The sequence below is a fragment of the Echiichthys vipera genome, assembly GCF_963691815.1.
Source record: "Echiichthys vipera genome assembly, chromosome: 16".
Lineage (NCBI taxonomy): Eukaryota > Metazoa > Chordata > Actinopteri > Perciformes > Trachinidae > Echiichthys > Echiichthys vipera.
In genome coordinates, this window is record NC_139841.1 from 9,648,220 (window position 1) to 9,673,072 (window position 24,853).

The 24,853-nt window shown below is 41.0% G+C and overlaps 1 protein-coding gene across 1 annotated transcript in view; it reads left to right on the forward strand.

The window, feature by feature from the left end:
• The window catches only part of dpysl2b (dihydropyrimidinase like 2b), a 33,438-nt gene extending 15,510 nt beyond the window's left edge, over positions 1-17,928 (forward strand). Inside the window, exons 4-14 of the mRNA XM_083930458.1 lie at positions 522-686; positions 1,427-1,488; positions 4,052-4,132; positions 4,292-4,360; positions 6,062-6,182; positions 6,567-6,723; positions 6,859-7,000; positions 8,039-8,209; positions 12,297-12,476; positions 12,652-12,817; positions 14,353-17,928. Coding sequence (XP_083786584.1) covers positions 522-686; positions 1,427-1,488; positions 4,052-4,132; positions 4,292-4,360; positions 6,062-6,182; positions 6,567-6,723; positions 6,859-7,000; positions 8,039-8,209; positions 12,297-12,476; positions 12,652-12,817; positions 14,353-14,444 — 1,406 coding nt within the window. The 3' untranslated portion in view covers positions 14,445-17,928. The remainder of the gene's footprint in view (positions 1-521; positions 687-1,426; positions 1,489-4,051; positions 4,133-4,291; positions 4,361-6,061; positions 6,183-6,566; positions 6,724-6,858; positions 7,001-8,038; positions 8,210-12,296; positions 12,477-12,651; positions 12,818-14,352) is intronic.
• The last annotated feature ends 6,925 nt before the right edge of the window (positions 17,929-24,853 follow it).

A 24,853-nucleotide genomic window follows, 5' to 3' on the forward strand; every position in this document is an offset into this window, starting at 1 on the left:
ACACCTTGGGCTCTGGGAATATGGGATGGTCACTTTAAACTATTTTCTGTTACAGACAAATAATAATGTATTTAAAATACTTGTTGACAGATGAATTGGATGAAAATTACTGTTATTTGCAGCCCTATTGTGAACACACTGAGGGACCACACATTAACAGATGTAAGCCATTATATTCACCCATACTTTTGTGAAAGCATCTTCAAAAATCACATCTTGAGCCCATATACTGTGAGTTTGTCTTTGTGTGTTGGAAACCATGAGCAGATGGAGGAGATGATGGTTTGTATTTTGAGCTCTGGTTTGTACGGAAACAGGAGTCATGTATCTGGTAAATCTCAAAGATTAATAACAAGTGGTTACTTGAGACAAATCTAGAAAAAAACATATTTGGCCCCCAGGTGTGAACTTCAACCTGTCTTGGTTTGGTCTAGATGCAACATTACAGTCCTAGACAACAGATAATATCATAGCAGGGTCTCAGTCAGTGTGTTTGACGGTCTGTGTTTGTGTGTGTCCAGTTGACCACGTGGTTCCCGAGCCTGGCATCAGCCTCATCTCAGCCGTTGAGCAGTGGCGCGAGTGGGCGGACAGCAAGTCCTGCTGCGACTACTCGCTGCACGTCGACATCACCGAGTGGCACAAGGGCATCCAGGAAGAAATGGAGGCACTCGTGAAGGATCATGGTACAACCCCGCCCCACACAGAGTCACCAAATATTACACTCTTCTTCTTTTTATAAATTTGGCACCTTACTTAACCTCTTGTAATAACCTGAATGTATTTTACAGTTTGTCCTCTCTTGGTTTATTGTGATATACTGTTAAAGTTAAAGGTTTCATATTATGCTAACAGTAAGGTACATACTTGTACTTGGGGTTTCTACTAAAACAGGTTTTCATGCTTTAAGTTTCAAAAATACATTATTTTTTGCATACTGTCTGTCTGAATATACCTGTATTCAACCTCTGTCTGAAACAATCCGTTTTAGCGCCTGTCTCTTTAAAACCCCCTCCTGAAAAAGCCCAGTCTGCTCTGATTGGTCATTGTTGCAGGGTCTTCCGCTTCTATGGTCTCTGTGTCTCTGCACCGCTATTGCAGCGGGGGAATAACTGTAACGACACTGTAGCAGCACTCTACTTATATACCTATATATATATATATATAGTTGTGACATCTCAATAGTACATTTACAGACACAGTGTCAGAATAAAGGCTTTGAGCATTTGTAGATTGAGAATTTTGATACTTTCACTGCATTTATATAGCACCTCAACCTGCATTTATAATCAAAAGACATGGAAATCCACAATATGGGACCTTTAAAGTGACTCTGTTTTTACACTTTCACAATCAGAATGGGTTACGATATATTTCTGTTCCAATCTTCTCTTGTAGTTTTCACACTGACATCTTGTGTTTTTAGGTGTCAACTCTTTCCTGGTTTACCTGGCTTATAAGGATGTTTTCCAGCTTTCTGACGCTCAGGTAGGGCTTCTTCTCTTCTCCTTGCCACTTCATTTTTTGTCACGCCATACTGGTACATTGTTGAAAAACTGAAGTCCGTAATGCAATTTCTCACTTGATTGCAGCTTTTTTAGAGATGACAAAAGCTATATCAAATTTCAAATGAAAATCAAATCTAATATCTTAACGTCTCCTACACTGAATTTAATTTAACCGAGACTAACATGAAACTTGCTGCTGCACATAAATCCAAATTGGATCCGTACGAATTGCAAATGTCAGCCTAATGGTCATCAGTGTGACATGACATATGAGACGTGGCAGCACACAATCCACAGACAAAGATAATGTTGTTTACTGTAGAGGCAATAGTTGGATTAACCAACATGTATATATAATAACTTGTTTACTGTTGCCTTCAGCCGGACTGAGAGCTCAGCCAGAATAGCAATTATGGTAAAACAAAAAAATGCATTTATATATTTTTGTCAGTCTGCCAAGATGGTCACCACTTTTGTATTATCTTTAATATATATATATTTTTTTTTCTTCTGTTCAGTGGCATTGAAGCTGGGGTAGGCTGGGTTTTTTTCATCATTGGGCAAAAATTCCATAATAACCTTTCAGAATATTTTAATTTCATAGCATCTCTTTTTTGCTCTGTTTTCAGGTTTTAGAAAATCTAGCACATGACAAGAGACGTTGGAGAGAGATAGAGAGGGCATTTCTATTGACTGATTGATGCACGTGAACTGCCCTTCAGATTCTAAAGTTACTATTGACACTAAACAAAATAAAACATGTGTCACTATCAGTGAAGTGTTTCAAAGATGGAGAGAAAATGTTTGAACTTGCGTTCAGCACCATTCTAGTCTTCTGACCCCTCAAAGCGCTTGAGACATCCATCCGTTCACACATAGGCCTACACTGATGGCAGCCGCTGTCATTCAGGGTGCTACCTGCTCATCAAGAGCAATATGGGGTTCAGTAATTTACTCAAGGACACTTTGACATGTCTAGAGCAGCCGGGGATCGAACCGCCGAGATTACTGGACAATCAACTACCTCTTGAGCCAAAGTCGCCCCGTTTGCTAACTGTAGTCCAAGGCTAATGGCCGAAGCTAAAGCACACACAGCAGAAGGCTAAACTATTTGAAACCTTTTCTCTCGCTCTCACTAATAGTCTAGCCTTTTTTCTAACCATAGCCAAGGCTAATGGCTGCAGCTAAAGCACACAGCTACAGTTAGCAAAAGGCTAAAGTATCGGAAACATTTTCACTCCCTCTCTCTAATAGTTTGGCCTTCCTACTAATTGTAGCCGAGGCTATTTCCTGCGGCTAAAGCTCACAGCTACTGTTAGCAGAAGGCTAAGCTATTTGCAACATTTCTTCTTCATCGCTGAAATGCTTTGCCGATACTGATACGTGCTTAATTCATAAACGTAGGGAGCTTGAGGCTCAAATGTGATGTAAACTCAAAGGGCTTTACAGGCCCACAAGGTCAAAGACAACATTTAACTGCTATATAACAGGCTTAGTAACACAATTATGACCGTAATAATTGAAATGAATGAATAGTACTTGTACAGCTTACTGTATGAAGGGAGGGGCTTTTGACAGAGAGGGGAGAACTGAAGGCGGAGGGCTGTATTTTCACATTCTGGCGTTTGTTTAGCTTTTTTTTTTATATCTCTGCCTACCCAAGCTTTAAGTAATATCTTGAACAAGAAAACAGAGATTGGTAGCCAACAATAAGCCTGACCTTTAAGTATCATAGACGTAATACCACAGCCTTGATTTTGGCTCGTTTCTCTTCCTTACAATGAGAGTTACAGTGTGAGTCTGTCTTAGTGTTTATCTCTGGAGAGTGACTGGATAATAAAAGCTGCATCTAGTCTCTTTCTGACTCACAGTTCAAATGAATGTATCCCAATAGAAAGCTGGTTTGAATCAGATGTGGATTGGACTCTTTGCACCTGTGTGAGGAATTAGTTTATCATTTTCTCTCTTGTGTCAAACTTTGACGGCTCTTTATTGTTTCACGTTTGGCAGCCGGGAGGTGATGACTCACTCAACACGTCAGTCTCCAGTCAGTCTGTGAAGTTATCACGCTGCTCAAGTGTGATAACTTGACGAGTGTGAGAGACTCACATACGGTGTGAAAATCCGGCTCCATGTTTCATTTTATCACAAAAGAGTCACTGTGGTTATAATGATTGTCTGGTTTCTTTAGACATTATTTTTGGACTCCCACAGGTCCTTGAGAGTTTGTTAATTTGAAATTATATAAAAAAAAACATTTTAAAGTAAAAAAAAGAAAGAAAACAATCTCTTTTAAAAAACAAGGAAAGGGACCATAGTCTCATGTCTATCCGAACTTGTCAAGAATTCATTCAGACAACCCCCTGATTAGATGAAACCTTTTGAGCTTTTCTACATCACTGACACGTAACACGTCAGAAATCAAAGGCTTTCGTCAGTCTGGTACAGATCTGGACATACAGTAAAGAGTAGAATTCAAGATTTGTGCTAAGTGAAAAGAAGTTGCGTCATAGTTCATAACTGTGTCTCCCTCTTTGCGTCAGGTGTACGAGGTGTTTAGTGTGATCCGCGACCTGGGAGCCATCGCCCAGGTGCATGCTGAGAATGGAGACATTGTAGCTGAGGTATGCCATTTCACGCTTTGAGTGTCTCAAGGTCCCTGACACTCTCACTGTGGGTCATGGGAATATGCACGCACCTGCACTTGACTCAACATCTCCTATTTCCACGTTGGTTTGTTTGTTTGTGTATGTGTATGTGTGTGAATGCATGTGCGTATTTAGGAGCAGCACAGGATCCTGGAGCAGGGGATCACTGGGCCTGAGGGACACGTGTTGAGCCGCCCTGAAGAGGTGAGGCAGAGTTTCAGAACTGTGGGCACTGACTGACTCACCTGTCTGGGTTTTGGATGAAAAGCTGGTTTGACTTTTGGAAATGAGTTCATCTCCGAGTTTTATTTGCAGTAGTCCTTTTCCTGCTACAAGAGGATTTGACCTTTGCAACCTTCACAGCTGTCGGTATTATATTGTTTGACAGGTTTATATTGAAGCCGTAGGGGTCTTGCTGCCTCTGCAAATACTTAAACCTCCTCTTAAGACTCACCTTCAATCGTGTCATGTGGGAATCCCAGAGGCATTACAGATAAAAGCACACTTTTCCATGAATCATGAACTTACTCATGAACATCCAGATGTGGGAACAAAGTAGAGAATGAAATGTGAAGTATGGCAGCCGTGTTTATTGCTAAAACTTCAGTTTTTCTTTTTTTTTAAATACATATATTATCTCAAGACAGGCAAGAAATTATTTTGAAAATTATCTTTGTTTTTGCTTTTGGAGGAATCGACAAGATGATGATTGTTCTCTCCTCTTGGGACTTTTTGTTGTGCAAGTTATTGAAATATCACAATCCTGTCATCTGACATTGTTTCTATGGATGGAAAATAGATTTTAAAGAATTAACACACTTAAAGGAATAGTTTGACATTTCCTTTTTGCAGAGAGTTAGATGAGAAGATTGATACCACTCTTATGTTTGTCAGTCAGCAGCTGGTTAGCTTAGCTTAGCACAAAAACTGAAATCAGGGGGGAAAGCTAAAAAAATACACCTACCAGATAGCAATTGATATATATATATTTTTTTTAAATGTTAATGTAGGTGTTGATTGTAGTGATGGAGGTGGGTTGTTCCAAAGTGATGGTCCTCTGCAGTTGAACCAATATTGATTAAGGGAATTCCAACAATGCTGAAGATAATGTAGACTTTATTGATCCCTTTGGCATGACTCCCGCAAGGAAATGAAGTTTCCAGCAGATTACAAAAACACAAGGGAGGTATAAAATACAGAAAGTATAAAAAACAATAAACTCTTAGTTAAATATATATGAAGAAGATGTAAAGTTACAGGTCAAATAAAATTCACGGAAAATGAAATCTGATAAGTTAAATGCAGAGGAAATGTACAAGATCAAATATGTATGACTGTATATGACAGAAATGAGCAGCAAGATTAAATTATTGCACTAAAGTGGCGGATTAAGTTATTGCCCAAAGAAAAGAAGAAGATAAGTGTCCAGTTATGTAAGAGTAGATTATTGATTGCACAGTGAGTGGCTCCCACTCCTTCCCTTCTGATAAAAGTCTATGAGTGAATTTCTGAGGAAAGTAAAAGTGTAGGCACGTTGTGAGTTAGGTGAACATATTTATATATAATTACACAAATCTGGTGTATGTTCACATTAAAAAAATAATAGAAGATTGTATTTTCTGAAGAGAAGAACTGATTTGGTATTTTTCAACTCCCTCAGATTTTATGTCATCACTCAAAGCCTCTCCTCAGAGATAAAAATCTTCTCATGATCATATAAAATCTGGAAATGATGACTTTTTTATAGGACTGTGAGAACAGGAAGAGCAATGGAGGTAATACTGGTAGGAAAAAAAATAAGGAAACGATGCACAGTGATGAGGAAAGCATCAAGTAGGAGAATTTGGAAGAAGAAAGTAAATGTATGTAATCCCTGTTCTTTCTATTGTCCCTTCTCTTCTCAAGGTGGAGGCAGAGGCTGTAAACCGCTCTGTGACTGTGGCCAATCAGACCAACTGCCCTCTCTATGTCACCAAGGTGATGAGCAAGAGCGCTGCCGATGTCATCGCCCAGGCCAGGAAGAAGGGTGAGACTCAAAAACACGACATACAGCTGATCTTAATGTTAAATCAAAAGTGTCTGCAGTTTGTCATCATTTTAATCTCTCTTTTCCAAAACTAGAAACCACAGAGATGAGACTTAAAACAAAACCTCAGTCTACACCACTAACACTGACATAAACACTTCATTTGTGGGTTTCCACAATTCTCTTTAGGTTTTGGACTTGAAAACCCCGACTTACTTCCAGTTCCAATCAAGTGTAGTCATGCGGCAGACCTGACAGAAAACAGAGACAATAAAACAGACACCAATAAGTTCAAATGGGAACATTGCAACAGTCCACATGCCATGCATTAAACCAACTCCAGGAGCGTAAAATTCGCTGTTATAATTGTGACTGGGCTTTCAGGCACTGTGGTCTATGGAGAGCCAATCACTGCGAGCCTGGGAACAGATGGTTCTCACTATTGGAGCAAGAACTGGGCCAAGGCAGCCGCCTACGTCACCTCCCCTCCCCTGAGCCCCGACCCAACCACACCAGACTATCTCAACTCCCTGCTCTCCTGGTAAGAGGATGATCCAAACATTCAATCTGGAAATACATATCCTATTCCCAAATTAGACGTTGTGTTACAAGCAGCTTCACAAATATCACCATTTCCTATATTCTTTTCCTCCTTACACCTTGACCTTCTGTATAGTGGTGACCTGCAGGTGACAGGAAGTGCACACTGTCCCTTCAATACTGCCCAGCGTGCTGTGGGCAAAGACGACTTCAGCTTGATTCCCGAAGGCGTCAACGGCACTGAGGAAAGGATGTCTATAATATGGGACAAGTGTGTGGTACGTATATGTATACTTTAAATGAAGCATATAGTGAGCTAGGGGTGGGGAATATGGATACAAGCCTTTATCACCTTATATGTAACTGTATATCATTCTATCTATATGATATAGTACATTTCATTTAAAATTAATTGAGTGACTGATTATGCATTAACCAGACGGATAAGTCTGTTCTAGTCAAGCAAGTCACTTCAGCATGTTTGCATGGGAGCATACCTATGTTCCTCGCTTTGTATGTGGCCGCTTTTCACAGAAAGGCTCCTATGTTCCCCGGCCTGTTATTTTTTCCACAATCAGTGCCGAATTCCATGGCAAATAGGCCTATGTAGACCCTAACCCTACCCCTTACACCCTAACAAAATGCTGAATTAAATCAGCGAAGGCATAGGCTTATGTGACCGGGGAACATAGGGATGACCCTGTTCGGATGGCGACATTAGCATTTGGCTTTGACGAACTGCTTACTTGTACAACATATTGTATATATCATGACAAAGTGCAATTTTTGCAAAATCAATTTACTGATTGTTTAAAAACCGATATGTTTGTTCCAGTCACGCTAGTCACTTCAGTATGCTAGCAATTTCACTGAGCATGTTAGCATGCTAAACGCTAATGTACTTCATATATCATAAATTATGCGGTACATTTTCTTTTACATCAATTGAATGACTGTTTATGCATAAAATAACCAGACAGGTGGGTCTGTTTTGGTCATGCTAGTCAGTCACTTCAGCATGTTAGCATTCTTACTGCATGTTAGCATGCTGACATAATAAAAGAGTATTGTAACTTGACAATACATATGCACCAGTAGTAGAAAACAGGCGAGAGGCGGATTTTTTTTTTTACATCCATAACAAGACACATACGCAGATGATTGTAACAGTAAAACACACAAAAGTCCACACTGAACAAGAATGATTGAATGAACAAGCAGGAAGTGGAATGACAGAGAAAATCAGGACAAGTGAGACCCAATCAAAGTAGGACAGTAACTGTACTATTCTCACTCTCCGCTCTGATTTATTTCAGGTGACGGGGAAGATGGATGAGAACCAGTTTGTGGCAGTGACCAGCACCAACGCCGCCAAGATCTTCAACCTGTACCCCCGCAAGGGCCGTATCGCTGTGGGTTCAGATGCCGATCTGGTGCTGTGGGACCCAGACGTCACGAAGATTATCTCTGCCAAGAGCCACAACTCGGTACAAATGATATTTACTCCTCAATTAGAGTGAGGCCTTTTAAGGTCCAATGTTAATGCCACTGTGTGTGTAGTTTCTGTGAGTGCTGTCTGCCACAAGGTCAATGTAGAATGTAGCTCAAACAGTGGGTGAGTACATGGAATGAAAATAATAAGAATATGCTTATAGCATATTTTATGCAAAAATGTAGCTCAAAGTACTTCACAAAATGAGGAAGCAAGGTTAAGCAGACTATTAGAACAATAATGAAAAAGACTAAATCAAATATTTTGTAAATCTTCAAACTGTTACGCAAATACAACCAAAAAGCAACTGAAAGAATTTAACAATTAGAAAACACCTTGGCCCTCATTTATCAATCCTGCGTGAAAACGGGCACAGATCTGAGCGCAGAATTGGTCGTATGACAGGACCCACGTGTGATTTATGAAACATTCATATCTGACCAATCTCAGCGTACGAATCTGCAGGCCTTGATAAATGCTGCGGCTGAATTTGATCGTCATTAACATGTTACACCCTTAAATATTCCTGTTTCGGAGGCCTCGCCCACTGAGGTCAAACATTGAGAGAAGAAACACTGGGAAGACACACAGATCGGCATCCTTACATCCAAGATGGAGCAAAATACAGCTGTGCTTTTTGTCAGTCTAAAGAGTGGAATAAAAGGGGCCCATCAAAACACTGTATGGAAAAGAATAACGGAGGCAGTCAACCCGAAGCGGCGCTCCACTGAGACCCGTGTGCGCACAACACCGGCGCTCTTGCTCTGTAGCAGGGTTTGCCAGCGGGGTTATTAGGTATTCCGTTAGGGGATAACCTTTGTCACCTAAGAGAAACCATACCAAGATGTTAATCATCTGATACCTTGTTTGATTTAATGCAATTTATCGAGGGTAGCCACTAACCGAGAAGATGACTTTGGCTCTGCAGTGCGCTTTGCTGCAGCCGCGCGCCAACACATTCATTCATATATTCATCTTCAACTGCTTGTCCCTGTCTGGGTTGCGGGGGGCTGGAGCCGAGCTGTTTAGAAATATAAAAGAATTGTGTGTCCCCCCCTGGCCACCACGTTTAAAAGCCACAGCTTGGCATCACAAATCACCTGTACATTTATCGAGTGGTAGTTTTTGCGATTGATGAATGCGTAATCATTCATGGATGGTGCCTTCAGACGCACATGATTACAATCAATTTCTCCAACCACAATTTTTATTTTTTTTATTCGTTTTAAGAATCCGTTTTGATCTGTTCTTAATATGTGACTGCTTATGCTTAATGACAGCTGAGGTTTGTTAATTATTTTCAGCCAGATTTTGCTGTGCTGCACCGCAAATACACAGGCTCAAATGTGTGTACACGATCTCAGAACAGAAGTGAGATTTGATCGTAGCTCCCGCTCACGTCCAAATTGATAAATGCCGAAGTTTGCCAGGAAATGATCGTACGCACGTTTTTCTGCTGTACGTTCGTTTGATAAATGATGGCCCTTGTTTCAAGACTTTGATGTGAAAGAGGTTATTGAGCAAAATTCACCAAAAAAAAAAAGACTCAATTATAGACATAAATGTCTTTTTGGACCTGACTTTATTAGTGTTAAAACAGGAAGAGTTTTCCTCATAGACTGTATATCAAGATGGAGGCTTGACAGCTCTCCAAAAGTGAAGCCAAAACATCCGGATCCGCCCCCCTGGTGGATGCTACAGTATAAAACATAAACCTCACCCATCCATTAACTAAAAACAACAAAAAAAGTCAAAGTACACGCCAAATATATTTTTCCCAAAGATAGTTTCTGTCATTTTAGGAAGTTCTGATCACACTGATGTATGTTACGTGTTAACTTTTTAAATAAGTGGTTTTAATTAGTCATTTAATGCTATAAAATGGGCTGTGATGTCATGATTTGATGACACACTAATGTTTTTTATTTTCTTAAAAATATCAAGTGAGGTAGTGTTTCTAAACAAAAAAATCTTAGAATCATACAAAAACACTTTTTATTTATTGAATATAAAAATCAACAACAGAGCAATTGAACAGGGTGTGGGCCTCGCACAGTGTCAAGGGAGTGATGTCATGCTTAAAAGCTGCCAAAGGACTTCTGATTGTTAGCAGCCGGATCACTCTGTGTGTGTGAGTGTGTGAGTGTGTGTGTGTGTGTGTGTCACAGACTGTTGCTGTGTATGTTCTTGGAATCGGTTTGCTTAAGCCTGTCATGTTCTTTGGTTTTTATTCCACTTGGTTAGGGAAATGACAGACTAATGTTCATGGGAGAAACTGCTCATTTGCAGTGTGTGTGTGTGTGTGTGTGTATGTGTGTGTGCATGTATGTGTGTGTGTGTGTGTGTGTGTCACTGGATAGCCCAGCCTACTGGTGATCTCATTTTGGGCTCTCAGAATCCATCAGATTGCCATGACCTCAGTCTTAGCTCCAGTAGCTTTTAGGAGAAAGCAGTTATACAGCTTCTAAATTCATCACACAGCAACCTCTCTATCATCCCTGTCCGCACACTCACCCAAACACCCAAACCCCTCAGGAGGACCCTGCCTCTTCCTCTTCTTCCTCCTCTTCCTTCTTTGGCCTGAGAACTGAGGCTTCTGTGCCACATCAGTTGTTTCCCCCCCCCAACGATTAGCTTTGCTCTCTTTCTCTGCATTAGAAGCCAGAGGGAACATTTTCAACTCTGTGAGTTAAATCAGATAAGCTCATTTCACAAGAGCATTTTAATCTACAAACATTCTGGCAATTTTACACGGTGGCATCATGTGTGAACACAAACTGGAAGTCCATCAGCATCACTCTGGTGAGTTTCCAGAGAAAGACTGAGTGAGATTTTCATAAATCTCGGACTTAAAGCAGCTACATTCCCAGATACAGCATGAGGTTACATCATCCTTATGGTGGTGCGAAATCAGCTGGAGGAGATCGCGTCTCTGCTTTGAAAGTTTTTCTGGGATGATTTGATATATCTGCATTGGTTGTTTTAAGATGCTGTAAAACAGCCCGAGAGCACAGCTGTCGGTTTCAGTGGGCCTCAAATGAAGGCGAACGTTTTGAAAGTGTCAAATATGTGTTTTTTATAGAACAGTAATCCAACTAATGATTGGAATCTGTGAGGTTTTTGGTTGACCTGGCAGCTGCTACAACAGTCTTGGAAACAAAATATAAAATAAGATGGAATAAATGAAGTAGAAACTAGAATGTAAAACGTTTTCAAAAGCTTCATCATTCGTAAACAGCAGAGTATCTATTTAATTTAGACTTTACAGCCTCTAGGTGCAGCAGAATGGGACACATCCAAATTTGATATAAGAACACATAATGAGGGGTTAGAGCCACGCTTGACAGCGTAATTTGCCTGAAAGAACCAGAGCTATTAATAGGTTGACTGATGGTGAGATACACCAATTAGTTTAAGAGTAAGCCTCAATTAAACATTAACATTTATCTTATCAGGAAAGGTACATGAATTGTTATGTGTGAACAGTCTTGACATGGGATTTTCTCTATGAGACACCTTCATTTTAACACAAAACTATGACTCACTGACCTGATAAGTGATCTCATCAATGATGAGTGTGTGAACAGGTTTTTAAGTCAGACCTGTGAATATGAGCTAGCTAAAGAGTGCACAAGGCATTAAACATGAGTGAATTTACAGTTGGAGACAAAGAGTGGGGGTTCTAGCAACAATTTCAGCTTCTTCCAAGGTGCCTGGAGAGGGGAAAGAAGTCTGTAGAGGTCAAAAGTCCATCAACACTTGAAGTATACAGTATATATTTGTATTGTGTTGCATGATGACCCTGATAAGGTGTTGTACCTTATCAGGGTCATCATGCAACACAATACAAATTACATTTAAATAGGTTAGGTATAAAACAGAACAAAAACAACAAAAAGAAGATAAATTATGTTGCACAATGTGTAGTTGTACTACTTAAAAGGTGCACTGATTAATCCTCTTTCTGAAATATGGGTTTATTTACAAATATTTGTTTTTGTATGCATTTGTGGTCATACTGACAGATGTGCATACTTAACCTCCCTTTTTGTTTACTTTTATATCCTTGCTCTCCTCTACAGACTGTGGAGTACAACATTTTCGAAGGCACAGAGGTGCGTGGTGGGCCTCTGGTGGTGATCAGTCAGGGCAAGATTGTCTTGGAGGAAGGGAACCTTCACACCATTGAGGGCTCTGGACGCTTCGTGGCCCGTAAACCTTTCCCCGACTACGTCTACAAGAGGATAAAAGCTCGCAGCAGGGTATAGAACTAATTTTTTTTTCCTGCTAGTATCTGTGTTTAATCATTTTAGCTTATTTATACTGACAACGCATTAAACAGCCACTTGTCTCCTTTATACAAACTTTGTGGTCCAAACCTGTCAAGGGATGTTTGTTTTCACTGTCTTGACTGTTGTGTCTGTTTCCTACATGCAGCTGGCTGAGCTGAGGGGTGTACCCAGAGGACTGTATGACGGCCCGGTCTGTGAGGTGTCAGTCACCCCTAAAACCATGACTCCTGCCTCCTCTGCCAAGACCTCACCTGCCAAGCAGCCCAACCAGCCTGTCCGTAACCTGCACCAGTCTGGCTTCAGCCTATCCGGTCAGTGCAGACCTTAGGCCACGTTCAGTGTGTCTCACTGAGGCCTATTCACTTTTCTCCATGGAATCGTTGATTAATAAGAAAAAGTACACATCTACAGTATAGAAACATGGCTGATACAAGTTGCAATTTATATTTGTGAAGTGGAAAATACCCAAAGGAATAACAATAGCATTTTTCACGAGTCAACTGGCTTACAAGTCTTCAGCAGTGGAGAAGGTACATTTCTCTACTCTTGAAGTGTAAAATCATCCAATGGTCTTTTTCGGCACTTAAATAATTTAATTAAAATAAGCAATCGAGACAGTTTTTTTTGTGTATGAAGTATTAACGGAGAAATCCGGGAGAGTAGCTAAGTCGCTAACAACCGGACGTAGCTAACATTGAGTAGCTCGGGGTATTACAGTGAAGGCATTAAAACGGCTTTTTTCACCACTAATACTGCTCAAAATAACACCAAACCTCTGCAGTAGCATGATGAGAGTCCTTACACATAAAACAAAGCACCAATGGGTTCCTTCCTTTTGGATTGCATTTGATAATCGACTTGAATTACTATGAGAGGAGCTGGTACTGGGGCCAGTTGGTAAGTCTTTCAAAACACTCTTTTAATGAACTCTGGGTTCACTAACTACGTTGTTAGTGATTCTTTTTAAATGTAGGGATACTTATCATGCTACTGGAATGGTTTGGTGTTCTTTTGAGCAGTATTAGGGGTTAAAAAAGCCATTTTAATGCCTTCACCTTACTGCCCGAGCTAAACAGTGTTAGCCATGTCCGGCTGTTAGCGACTCTCCCGGATTTCTCCATTAATAGTTGTTACACGAAAAAAAGTGTCTCGATGTGGTCCCTTGTTTTCCCACAGTATCCAGCTCATACATCCATGATCTTAATAGAGTTGAGCTTTTAAAGTGCTTGCCACAACTAGCTAACTAGCTAGCATTGTTTCATAATACCTTTCAGTTAAAAAATTGCAGTGCAAAAGTTCTGTGGAGAGGTCATGATTCACTATTATGTAGATTGTGTAACCATGCGCTATGAAATGTTTTTAGTTGGAAAGCTAGCTAGTTTCTGTCACATGCAAGCAAACTAGCCTTTGGTACTGCCTTTTGAATGCAATGTCACGCAAATTCTCTAACCCTTTCTGGTGTGAGACATAATTGAATTACCCACAAAGTACTGAGGGCTTTTCACACTCCACTTAGCCTTGGCTAACGGAGATGTTAGCCTGGGTCTATGAAAGCATTCACACTGAAGCAATTCTGGCACATTCCAAGTGGGCTAACCTCGACTTTAGAGCTCTAGTAAGTAAATAATGGAATTCTAGAATGTTAACATTAGTTACATTTTCCTATGGACATTTAACCTAGGGTTAGTGCAGTATGAATAATATAGCACTGGGTTTAGGTTAATACTGGTCTTACAATGTGTATGTAAAAAGGGACTAAGTTATTCTAAGAGAATGCAGTGTGAAAAGCCCTAAATATCAGTTTAAACAATCAAGTATAAACACAACCTTCCATTTGATCCTGCAGGTGCTCAGGTTGACGACAACATTCCTCGTCGTAACACCCAGCGCATTGTGGCGCCACCAGGCGGCAGGGCCAACATCACCAGTCTGGGTTAGAGATCCACCCTCGGCCGCTTAGGAGGAAACAAAGATCAGAGGACGGACGGCCAACAGGAACTGAGGGGTTGAGAAATCACGTCACGACACCGGGAACCCTTCACAGCACCTGACCGGGCCATCCGTCAGCCTCGATCTTTCACATCTTCCTTCGCCGCTTTTCACGTACCCACTCTCCTCTTCCCAAAACCTGATCCTAGAGGACACAGTTAGAAACAAAAAAAAGGTCTGCCTCATATGATGAAAAAAAGAGAAAAAATGAAAACACTCCTTATTTGAGCACTTTTGACTACATTGTTTTATTTTTTTTATACCGTACTTTCTCCCTGCCATGTATCCTTTTGATTTTTGTTTTACTGTTGTTTTAATAGAGGGGTCACGTGGGACTAAACTGAATTAACACAGTTAAGAGAAGAGGAACATTTCCAACCAGGATGTTCGTTGTATTTCCATTCTTAGTTTTCATTTTAGGAGTAGCTGGCGCATGGGTACAAAACCAGTATTGTTATTTTTTCTTGCTTTCCTTGAATAGGTCAAACTTTAGGGTGATAGTCTTACAGTTTTTTCCCCCGACAAAAATCAAATCGTTCTTTTAAGGTGTTGACTTTTTCTGATTTGTATTATGCTGCATTTCAATTGCTTCTCTTCCATTTGCATTGCCATCCGTCACGCACTGCTGCAGTCATCATCCAATTGATTATTCGCCATGAGGGCAGCCTTAAGGTCTGAAAAATTGAACAACAAAATCTTTTATTAGAGTTATAGACTCTGGCTGCACTGGCTCTCATCTCATGTTTTCCCACCTGTGGCTTTGCCAGGGTACATAAGTAAAAAAACATATTCCATATTTGGCAGCTGCCTTAGGGCTTGGTTCAGCAGAAATAGCTTTGGCAGGTATTAAATAGAGCTTTATGCCTCATCTCTGAGCGTTAGACCGTGGTTAAGTTGGAGAATTGAAGGAAAGATTTAGGGAGGAAAAAGAAGTTGTACTTGCTGTCACTTCAAACACGACCTTTCCTTGCCTTATTGTCTCTTAATGCCGTCCATTTAGAGAACTTTTAGAGGTGCGGGGAAGGTGCCATTCACTACGTAGCTACACATTTTCTGGTTTCTTTGCATTCCTGTGAATCATACATGTCCATAAAGATTTCAGTAAACAGCTGTTGAAGCATCTGATAGCTGTCCTTCACCAACCAGTGCATTTACATACAGAATGTTTCTCCTCCTTCAAATGTGACTGTTTTATACTCATCGAAATCCCTCTTTCTTTTCTACTCTTTATGTGCCTGAAACCACAGAAGTTGTACTGATAGTTTGATTTTTCTTGTTATGTTATCTTATTGAGGTAAGTGAAGGATGTAAGATAAAAAAGATGTAAAATAGCCAGGATAAACCGATTCAAAGGTGCCAGATTTTGCGCTTTCATAGGGCCTATTCTACCAGTAGAGCCCCTGTAAAGACAAAAATGCTTGATATCTTGAAATGTTCTAATGTTTTAGAGTTTTTAACTTGTTGTCAAACTGCTTTTTAGTGTCATTCTGTAACTAGGTGCCTAAGGGCTGAGCACTATTGATTTATGCTTGAAAGTAGACATGAGCTAATGTACTTCTGACTAGTGTGCAGTGTTGATATGTGAGGGATGGGACACACACAGCAGGCTCCTGTACAGCACTCCTTACTGATGTGGATGTGATGTTGTTCCGGGCCACACGTTCTTGTTCCATCTTTTTTTTTTTTTTTTGCATGATCTGGTTTTCATTAAGCCAAGCAACTGATTTCCTGTGTTAGTTCTTATGTCAACTAGGTCTTGGCCACCACTCACTGTCTTTCTGCAGCTTTTTTCCCCCTCATGACTCAACACGGAGCAACAAGCTCCCCCTGACATGGACATAGGGACCAGTTACATTAACGTAAAGTAAGACTAATCTATGCTTCAGACTGGTCTTAAATGATTTAGACTCTTATTAAGACCATGTTCTGCTTTAATATTACCACAGTCTTATTTTTAGTCAACAAAGACCTATGTGTCGCTATAGCAGCACACAATAGCTAGCTTTAGCTTTAGTTAGCTAAGAGACCTGAGCTTATGTAACTGGCCCCTGACTCACTCGCACTGTTACATACATATATAATGTAGAAATACGAACTACACCACCTCTTTGTTTGTGCTTTCAACCCCAGTTTGTCAGGCTCCCTCCCCTCTGGTCTAACTGGAAGACTGTAGAAGGCAAACTCTGTCAGCGTAATGAATGGTATACGTATTTAAAGAATCCAAAGCTGGGTGAATGAATCATGTCTCTGAGGCATTCAAAGATGACACGAGATAGGAATGGGAAATGGAAACTCGATCTCCATAGCAACTTACACATCACACAACACGTTTTTTGTAAGTCAGGAGTGGGGAATTTTACCCTGTCTGTCTGACGAGTGTTTCTTTCATTCACAGTGGTCCATTCTTGCCTCTTTTCTTTTTTAGAATCCTAGTATTGGTACTTGTAGCTTTTTTGAGCTTCTTAGACACAAGCTGCACTATTTTACTCCCTCCTACGACACTATTGCTTCAGGCGGGAGAGTATGTGGGTGCGATGGGAGGTGAAGTCCCAAACACGAATACAATTTGGAAGCATGCGTAGCTCTGGTGAGAGTAATAGTATGCTCCTTGTGTTTTTGTGTTTTCTGCATCACTCCTTCCTTTCAGTTTGTCTTTATCCACCTTTCAATCCCTCCTTTCTTAGTTCCTCCACTCCCTCCCTCTCTGGCTCTTTCGTTGTTTCTGGCTGTTGCCGAGGCGACAGACCCCTCCACTCTCACAGGGTTCTGCTTTTTGTTTGTCATGGCAACGCTTTTCAGATTGGAGGTTGCCAATAGCAACCTGTGCTGGCCTGGTGCTATTAGTACAGCTTTGCACCTAGACACACACGCATACACATATACACATGTTTTTTATAATTATTCGGTGACAGCTTTGCACCATTTCTACATAATCCTGTGCTCAGTTGCCTGGAATCCAGAATCCCCTGCTGCTTAGAAAGAATCTACTAGAGTTGAAAGCGCACTCAACACACACACACGCAAGCACACAATCTCACACACCAAACAGCCGTTGCCGTGATGCAGCAACCATGTCTGAAGAATTGACATTGAAAAACAGCTGTCAACACTGGCATCCTCGCTGTGTCCCATGCCTCCACGATGCACACACGCTAAAACACACACTTATACTCCTTTAATGCTCTGTCAGCTTGGATGCTTTTTCTATGCCATATTATGCTAATGATATATGAGTGATATGTATGTACGCAACGTGCTGCAGGCTGAGAGGAGCTTCCTTCCGTTCTGAGGTTGTTGATGCTGTTGAACACCTTCTTGCCCCCTGAACCCTCTCGTCCCCCTGTGTAAGCCTTTCCCCCTCGTGAAAGTGAAACTGTGTGATGGTATTTGTCTTGGTGGCTGTGGGGATTCTGGGACGCTTGATCACTATGGAAAACGGTGATGGTGATGTAAAAAAAACAACAACACGGACTTCAAAGAATAAAAAAAAAATGGGAAAAAAGGAATACAATCTCTGTTTCTTTTGTGTCTGACTTTTACAGTTACTTTGTCATGACGCATAGACACACCAGAAAACAGACAAAGCACACAGAACAAAAATCGTGATAACTACACTTTTTAAAGGGGACATTTTATGCTCATTTTCAGGTTCATACTTCGGCTATTGCCAGACCAAGTTCTATCTATTATTGCTCCTTGGTCTGGGAAGGCTGCTGTCCTTTTCTTCTGCACAAAAGTAGGCGTAGTTCAAATGGCTGCATGAAATTGGTCAGTCCTTCAAACAATCAGACCAACGATCAGGATGACGCGCCCCATTCATTTGGCCACCTGCGGGGCAACTGGTAGATTAAACTTTTACCAAAACCAGTCGGCAGTAAAGCAAATACATTCTTTCTTTGGAGGAATTGCTCCAGGAAAAGTTTCTGCTTAGTTTTCAAAGTAAACTTGCCACTGAAACCATTTCAAACTGCAGCAACAGCTGCATCAACGGGTAGTGGTTGCTGCGCTTCGGTGGCAGCCATGTTGAACGTAAATTGTAAACACAAAACTGCTTGCAACGCTTCTCTGTCATCATCGGGTTTAACCAGCCAATAGCGCGGCAGGTGAAAAAAGCCAGCTCGGTGATTGGATCCAGAAAAAAGCGATAGGAAACAGAAAAATTAAAATCGCTGGCAGAAGGGGCTGGGGATACCTAGCCAAGTTCATACGTATTTTGGGTTTTTACTAGAACATGTTAGTGTAATTCTGGGGCAGTATGGTGAAGGCATTAAAACGGCTTTTTTAACCACTAATACTGCTCAAAACAACACCAAACCTCTTCAGTAGCATGATAAGAGTCCCTACCCATAAAACAAAGCACCAACAACGGAGTTAGCGAACCCAGAGTTTATTAAAAGAGTGTTTTAAAGACTTACCAATTGGCCCAAATATCAGCTCCTCTCATAGTAAAGTCCATTTTAAGTCAATTACCAAATGCAATCCAAAAGGAAGGAGCCCATTGGTGCTTTGTTTTCTGTGAAGGGACTCTTATCATGCTGCTGTAGAGGTTTGGTGTTTTTTTGAGCAGTATTAGTGGTTAAAAGCCGTTTTAATGCATTCACCGTGCTGCCTCGAGCTAATCAGTGTTAGCCACATCCGGCTCTTAGCGACTCTCAGGGATTTCTCCGTTAATAGTTGAATGAATAGCTGAATATACAGTACCTGTATTCATTTCTGTCTAAAACGCACCATTTTAGCATCTGTCACTTTAAGCCCCCCCCCCCCCCCTTCAGAAAAAGGCCTGTCATCTCTGACTGACCCATACATATACTTTAGGTAGAAAGTGCTGTTACAGTATGTATGTATTTTAGCTCATGGTTGAAAGAGCATGAAAACAAAAGAAACGATATGAGCAGATAGATGCTTGCAAAACTAACCTTATTAACAGAGCTAGCAGAAGTGTTAACACTTGTTTCTCCAAAGCAGAGCAAAAGGCCTGCTTTCAGTCAGTTAACTGCTGCCTCCAGCCGCTGCTCGTTGAGTGGCCATGGCAACCACAGAAAGAGAGGGAAACACAACAGAAGCTGGTTTTACTGGAGCTCCTTGTTGGATACACCTCTTCAACAGCAGAGAACAGAACATATTCCTGAGGAGAAACTGTCTGTGAGGAACAGTAGCATCAAAGTCTGATGATCTGGTCGGAGACAAAATGATACAAGTTAGCAAAGCTTGTTCCTATTGGCAGAAACGGAATTTAATATTTATAACTGCTTTAATTAGTGTACACCTGACACAAAGAATCATCATGTTTTTGTTCCTTCATATCTAAATAGAGAGCAGGTCATCTTCCATGGAGCCCGCCCTATTGCACCGCCATGTTTCTACAGTAGTTACCTGAAGGCCACCGTAGGTTCCACTTCATGCTTGGAAAGGGAGGTGTGAGGGGATGGTATATTCAGTTGGATGTGATCTGCAGCCTGATCCCTTGATTCCACTAAATCTTACACACCGCTCCTTTAAGATACAATCCGCTGGGTTTAGCTACATGAGGATTTATATTAGGTGGATAGCAGCAGTGCCTGTGGTGTACAGGCAGTTACGGTTACGATTTAGCCAGGAGCTGTGGCAGCAGCGTTGTGCCCTCACCAATTCAAGATCAAGAACATTGACATTGGCACCTTGACGGGCGGCGACTGCTCACTGTCTGCCACTGTGTTTACGCCTCCAGTGAAACCCAGAAGGCAACAGGTGAGCAGAGCAGTAGCAGCAGCTTCAGTCCTACCAGTGTGTCTACACAGGATGCATTAATTAAAAGTATTGAGTCTAAGGTGTGAAAGAAATTCTCTGGAGTACTCAGTGTTTCTCAAATCATGTCTTTACTAAATACTGTATGCATACAGGAGAGACGCTACCACAACCGCCGGGTCTCCAACCATCTCTGCTTGTCTCCAAGTCACTTCAACATTTATACAGTAACATCAAAGCTCCTTACAGACACAAGGACATCAAAGTAACCAAAACACACTACCCAATGTTTATGACCCCATTGGATGTTATTAGTGTTTTACGACCCCCAAATGTCACCATTTGCAACCCATGTGACTCCTATCCACAATCCCCCCCAGCAGTCATTCACAGCTTGAATGTTAGGTTAATCAACATACAGGGATTTACATCATAGATAAATAAAGAGTTACAAAGAAGGTAGGAAAAACTCTGGTTATTTCTTACAAAGATCACCATTGTTTTGACAGCGCACCCAATCACTGTAGTTAAATAGGCCCACGTTTTGGACTAAAACAACAGCACTCACTTTGAAGGGATTCTTGGTGTTGCCCTTGGTTGAACACATGAAAAGTTAGGTCATATGAAGAATGAAAAAAAGAGTTCAAACTCTGCCTCCTTTCACACCTCCACACACATGACCAATTATTGAAAGCAGCAGTAGGTAAAAAATTGGGCTGTGACAAGATATCGTCCCACGAGATCTCGCAATATTAAAATGTGACGATATTTCTCGTCCAGGTAAAAGTTGTCTCGCAATATCAATATGTAAGTGGACAAACGGCTACAATGACGGATAAGACACGAACAATATGTAAGCAGTAAGCACTGTAAGAAGATGCCGTCAGCACCGTTCCACAATCAACAAACACATAACATGTAACACATAACATGTAACACGTAACATGTGAGTCCCACAGCTTCTTTAACATCAGGCTACAGTTCTAGTCACAGTGTCTGCACAAATAAAAGAGAACAAGTTGGACTCAGCCATCTGTCTGCAGGTCCTGAGCCGAGTGACAGCTGCTGGATAACCTGCCTTCACTCGCTGACTGACAGACATTTACTAAACCAAAATATATTTTTTTATGTCAGTGCCATGGGAAGAAATCAGAATGTTAACTTCATTTCTCCAGCAAGTGTGGCAGGTGACACACACCCCTTTTCGACCAACCAAGACCTAGTTCTAGAGCTGGGCTGGTGCTGCTGGTGCTGCTTCACCGTCAGTTCAACTTACAAATCTTCTCAGAACCTGTTAAGTTTTCCACAGGCTAGAGAGCCACGTCATTACGTCACTGTATACATCTGAGGTTTCCCCAGACTACAACACTCTTGTACTGCTTGTCTTGAGTACTATGGATGGAGATTCCATTCTAGAAGAAAGGTTATTATGTAACACTCTTATTGACTTAAATCTTATTGACCCTGAATGTAAGATGTTAATGTTAGCCTTTGTTGGAAGCTTACGTTAGCTAACCTTACCTAGCACAGACTACCTTGTATTGGTCACATTGCAGTTAAAATTAATGATCCACCAATTTAAAATCAACCACATCTGTAAAATTAAAAAATAGTGTAAAAATCTTGTCTCGTGGACTTAATATTGTGTACTGTCTCGTCACACCCCTAATGAAAAGCATAAAAAAACAAACAGAATTTGAATCAGAGTGAGACTTCTTCCTGTAACTCTTCCTCTCTGCCCTGAGCCAATAGGAACACTCTCTCTCTTAAATGACCTGTCTCTCATCACTGGTTAGGTTTTGTGAAGCCTAAAAACAGAGCCAAGGGGAAGTGCAGAAGTCTCAGAACACTAAATAATTAATTACAAAATGATAAAGATTATTATAGATACAAGAACAATACCAAAAATAAACTGCCTATCCCAGGTTCAAAACAAGGTTTTTCAATGTATAAGCCTGTGGGCCTCCCCAGACAAAGCTTAGAAAAAGGCACCCTCCCCCTTTAGTTACCTGCTTAGTTTTGCTTAATTCCTGGATGCCTGTGATATCATGATTATATTATTTGGTCCCATAGATGCTCAACAATCGAGCCAAGATAGCCCCATAGTGCCTTTTTGGCATAACTTTCTTCAGACTACATAAAAAAACATCTGTCAGTTTCTAATTCTAGGTAAAACTGTAAAATTTCCCCAAACTACAGTTTGCTGAATTCTTTAACTAATCCACATCAAGGCTATTCTCTGTGTTCTTCTTTTGATGACTGATGTAAAAAGGAATTTAATATTTTTTCACCTCCATTCACTGAAATGGTTTGGAGCCCCACCCTGGGGAGGCCCGCCCACCACTTTGAAAACCTCTGCAGAGAGGATGATACAGGCACTTTGTTTCAAGCAGATACTGAGGCCTTTATTTTTGCACTCAACCGAAACGATTGAAACTGTCAAAAGACAACTTCCTAGGCCTTCAGCACTGATGATAGTTTCTCATAGTTGAGACATCATTCAGTAAACTGAAACAGTTGGCAGCGGTTGGTGTGAACATCCCTTCTTGACCTGGCATGGCTATATTGCATGTAGGTGTGGACGTGTTTGCCTCTCTGTCTGTTAGCCTTGTGATAGACAGGGGCCTACCCCGCCTAATGCTCAGTGCATGCTGGGATAGTCTCCAGCTGGACAGGACAACCAGCAATAAAATGGATGTTTTAACCACCAGTGTCTGCCCTCAAAATCACTTCAGCAGGGTGGTAAACCTTACTGTATACTGTATGCCAGGGGTGGACAGTTCTGGTCCTGGAGGGCCACTGCCCTGCATGTTTTAGGTTTCTCCCTGCTCAACACACCTGATTCTAATGATGTGCTTGTTATCAAGCAGCTAAGCTTGTCACAGGTTTTAAAAATTATTAGAATCAGGGGCGGCCGATGGTTAGAGCAGTCGCCCCACGTAAACTCTGACCTGCGGCCCTTTGCTGCATGACTCCCCCTCTCTCTCTCACCCCATTTCCTGTCTGTCCTATACAATAAAAAGGCTTTAATCATGCCAAAAAAATCATCTTGAAAAAAAAACAAAAAACGTGAGTATCAGGTGTGTTAGAGCAGTGAGAAACCTAAAACATGCAGGGCGGTGGCCCTCCAGGACAGGAATTGCCCACCCCTGCTGTATGCAGTAAATCCCTACCAGGAGATTGCAATCAATATTTGACCACTAGGTGGCAGTGCTGCCATCTTGTTCACTCATCTGCCTCCTCTGCTACTGTTTTGTAGGATTTTCTTTCTTTTTTTCAGCTCATGAATGAAAAATGATATCAGTAGTTAGATGCTCTTCGGCTAATCTTCACATTTATTTTTGTACATCACTCATGTAAGTACATCAACCCACTCAATAATAAAACACACTGATCAATTACACTACGATTCACGTTAGATTCATACTGAAATAAATAAATATTAATATTAAACTGTGGAATAGTAAGTGGTAACCAACCATCATCCTGCCAGGCCTGTTCCCAAGAGCCTTTCCTGCACTGTAATGAATAAAACTATTTCCAACATAAAGGCATCCTCTGACATCAGAGCCACTTTCATGTGCCTTCCTGAGAGGCACATGAAAAAAATATGAGAAAAGATGACAAAATATACACAGACTGAAAGAACTGTTTGAGATTCAAATGGAAAATAGAATTCATGTTTTCTCTTTGGGCGAGGATTTTCTCTTTGGGTTTAATTAGTTTGTAAAAGGAAAGCAGTTAAAGGCCAAACTCCAGTTCACAGAGAGATCAGTCTTATTTCGCATCCATGAAATGATTAAATGTACTGTATATTATTATGTTTGTCAGGCAAGGTCTCTGCCCACATGTAGATTGTTTTGTAGGTGTGTTTGTGTCTCACAGAAGCTCCAGCACCATGGAGATCCTTCTTGTGTACAGTAATGAGCGCCCTCTAGCGGCTGCTTCATGTCAAGTCAGTGATCTCTTTGACGCATTAGGGTGCGCAAGTCAAATTTTTTTCCCCCACACATTCACTGTTTCTATCATCTCACTGTCATTTGATTGACTTCCATCCATCCATCTCCTATACCCACTTACTCTGTGTGGGGTCATGGGGGGACTGGAGCCAATCTCAGCACATATTTGAGGGAGAGATGGGGATAGTCCATGTTCAGTCAGACGGGACCATAGTCTGTATAAAACGGGACAGGTCCACCACTGGGCTGAAGCCTAAAGACAGTCAATTTCGGTGATGTGATGAACATCTTATAGTGAACATGACCTTTGTGAATGTGCGTGAAGAACTGTGAATACTTCCACAGGACTGCCTGGTGTCTATCCTGAGATGCTCTCTTTGCTCTTTGCTACCCTGATTTTTATTTTGAAGTGTTTTTATTTTTTAAAAATCACTTTTATTTTTTACACTTTGTAAAACCAATGTTTTACTATTCCTGCCTGTTCTTTTTTTATTCAATGATTATTTTTTTGGGCAGTTTTCAAGCCTTTTATTATAAAAGAGAGACAGCCTAATTGTCCCAACCATTGTGCCACCGGCCGTCCCTTTTCTCTCCATCTTAATAATAGACTTTCACATCGGATTGTAATATATATTTTATGCCTGAACTTAGACAATGAACAAAAAACAATATTTG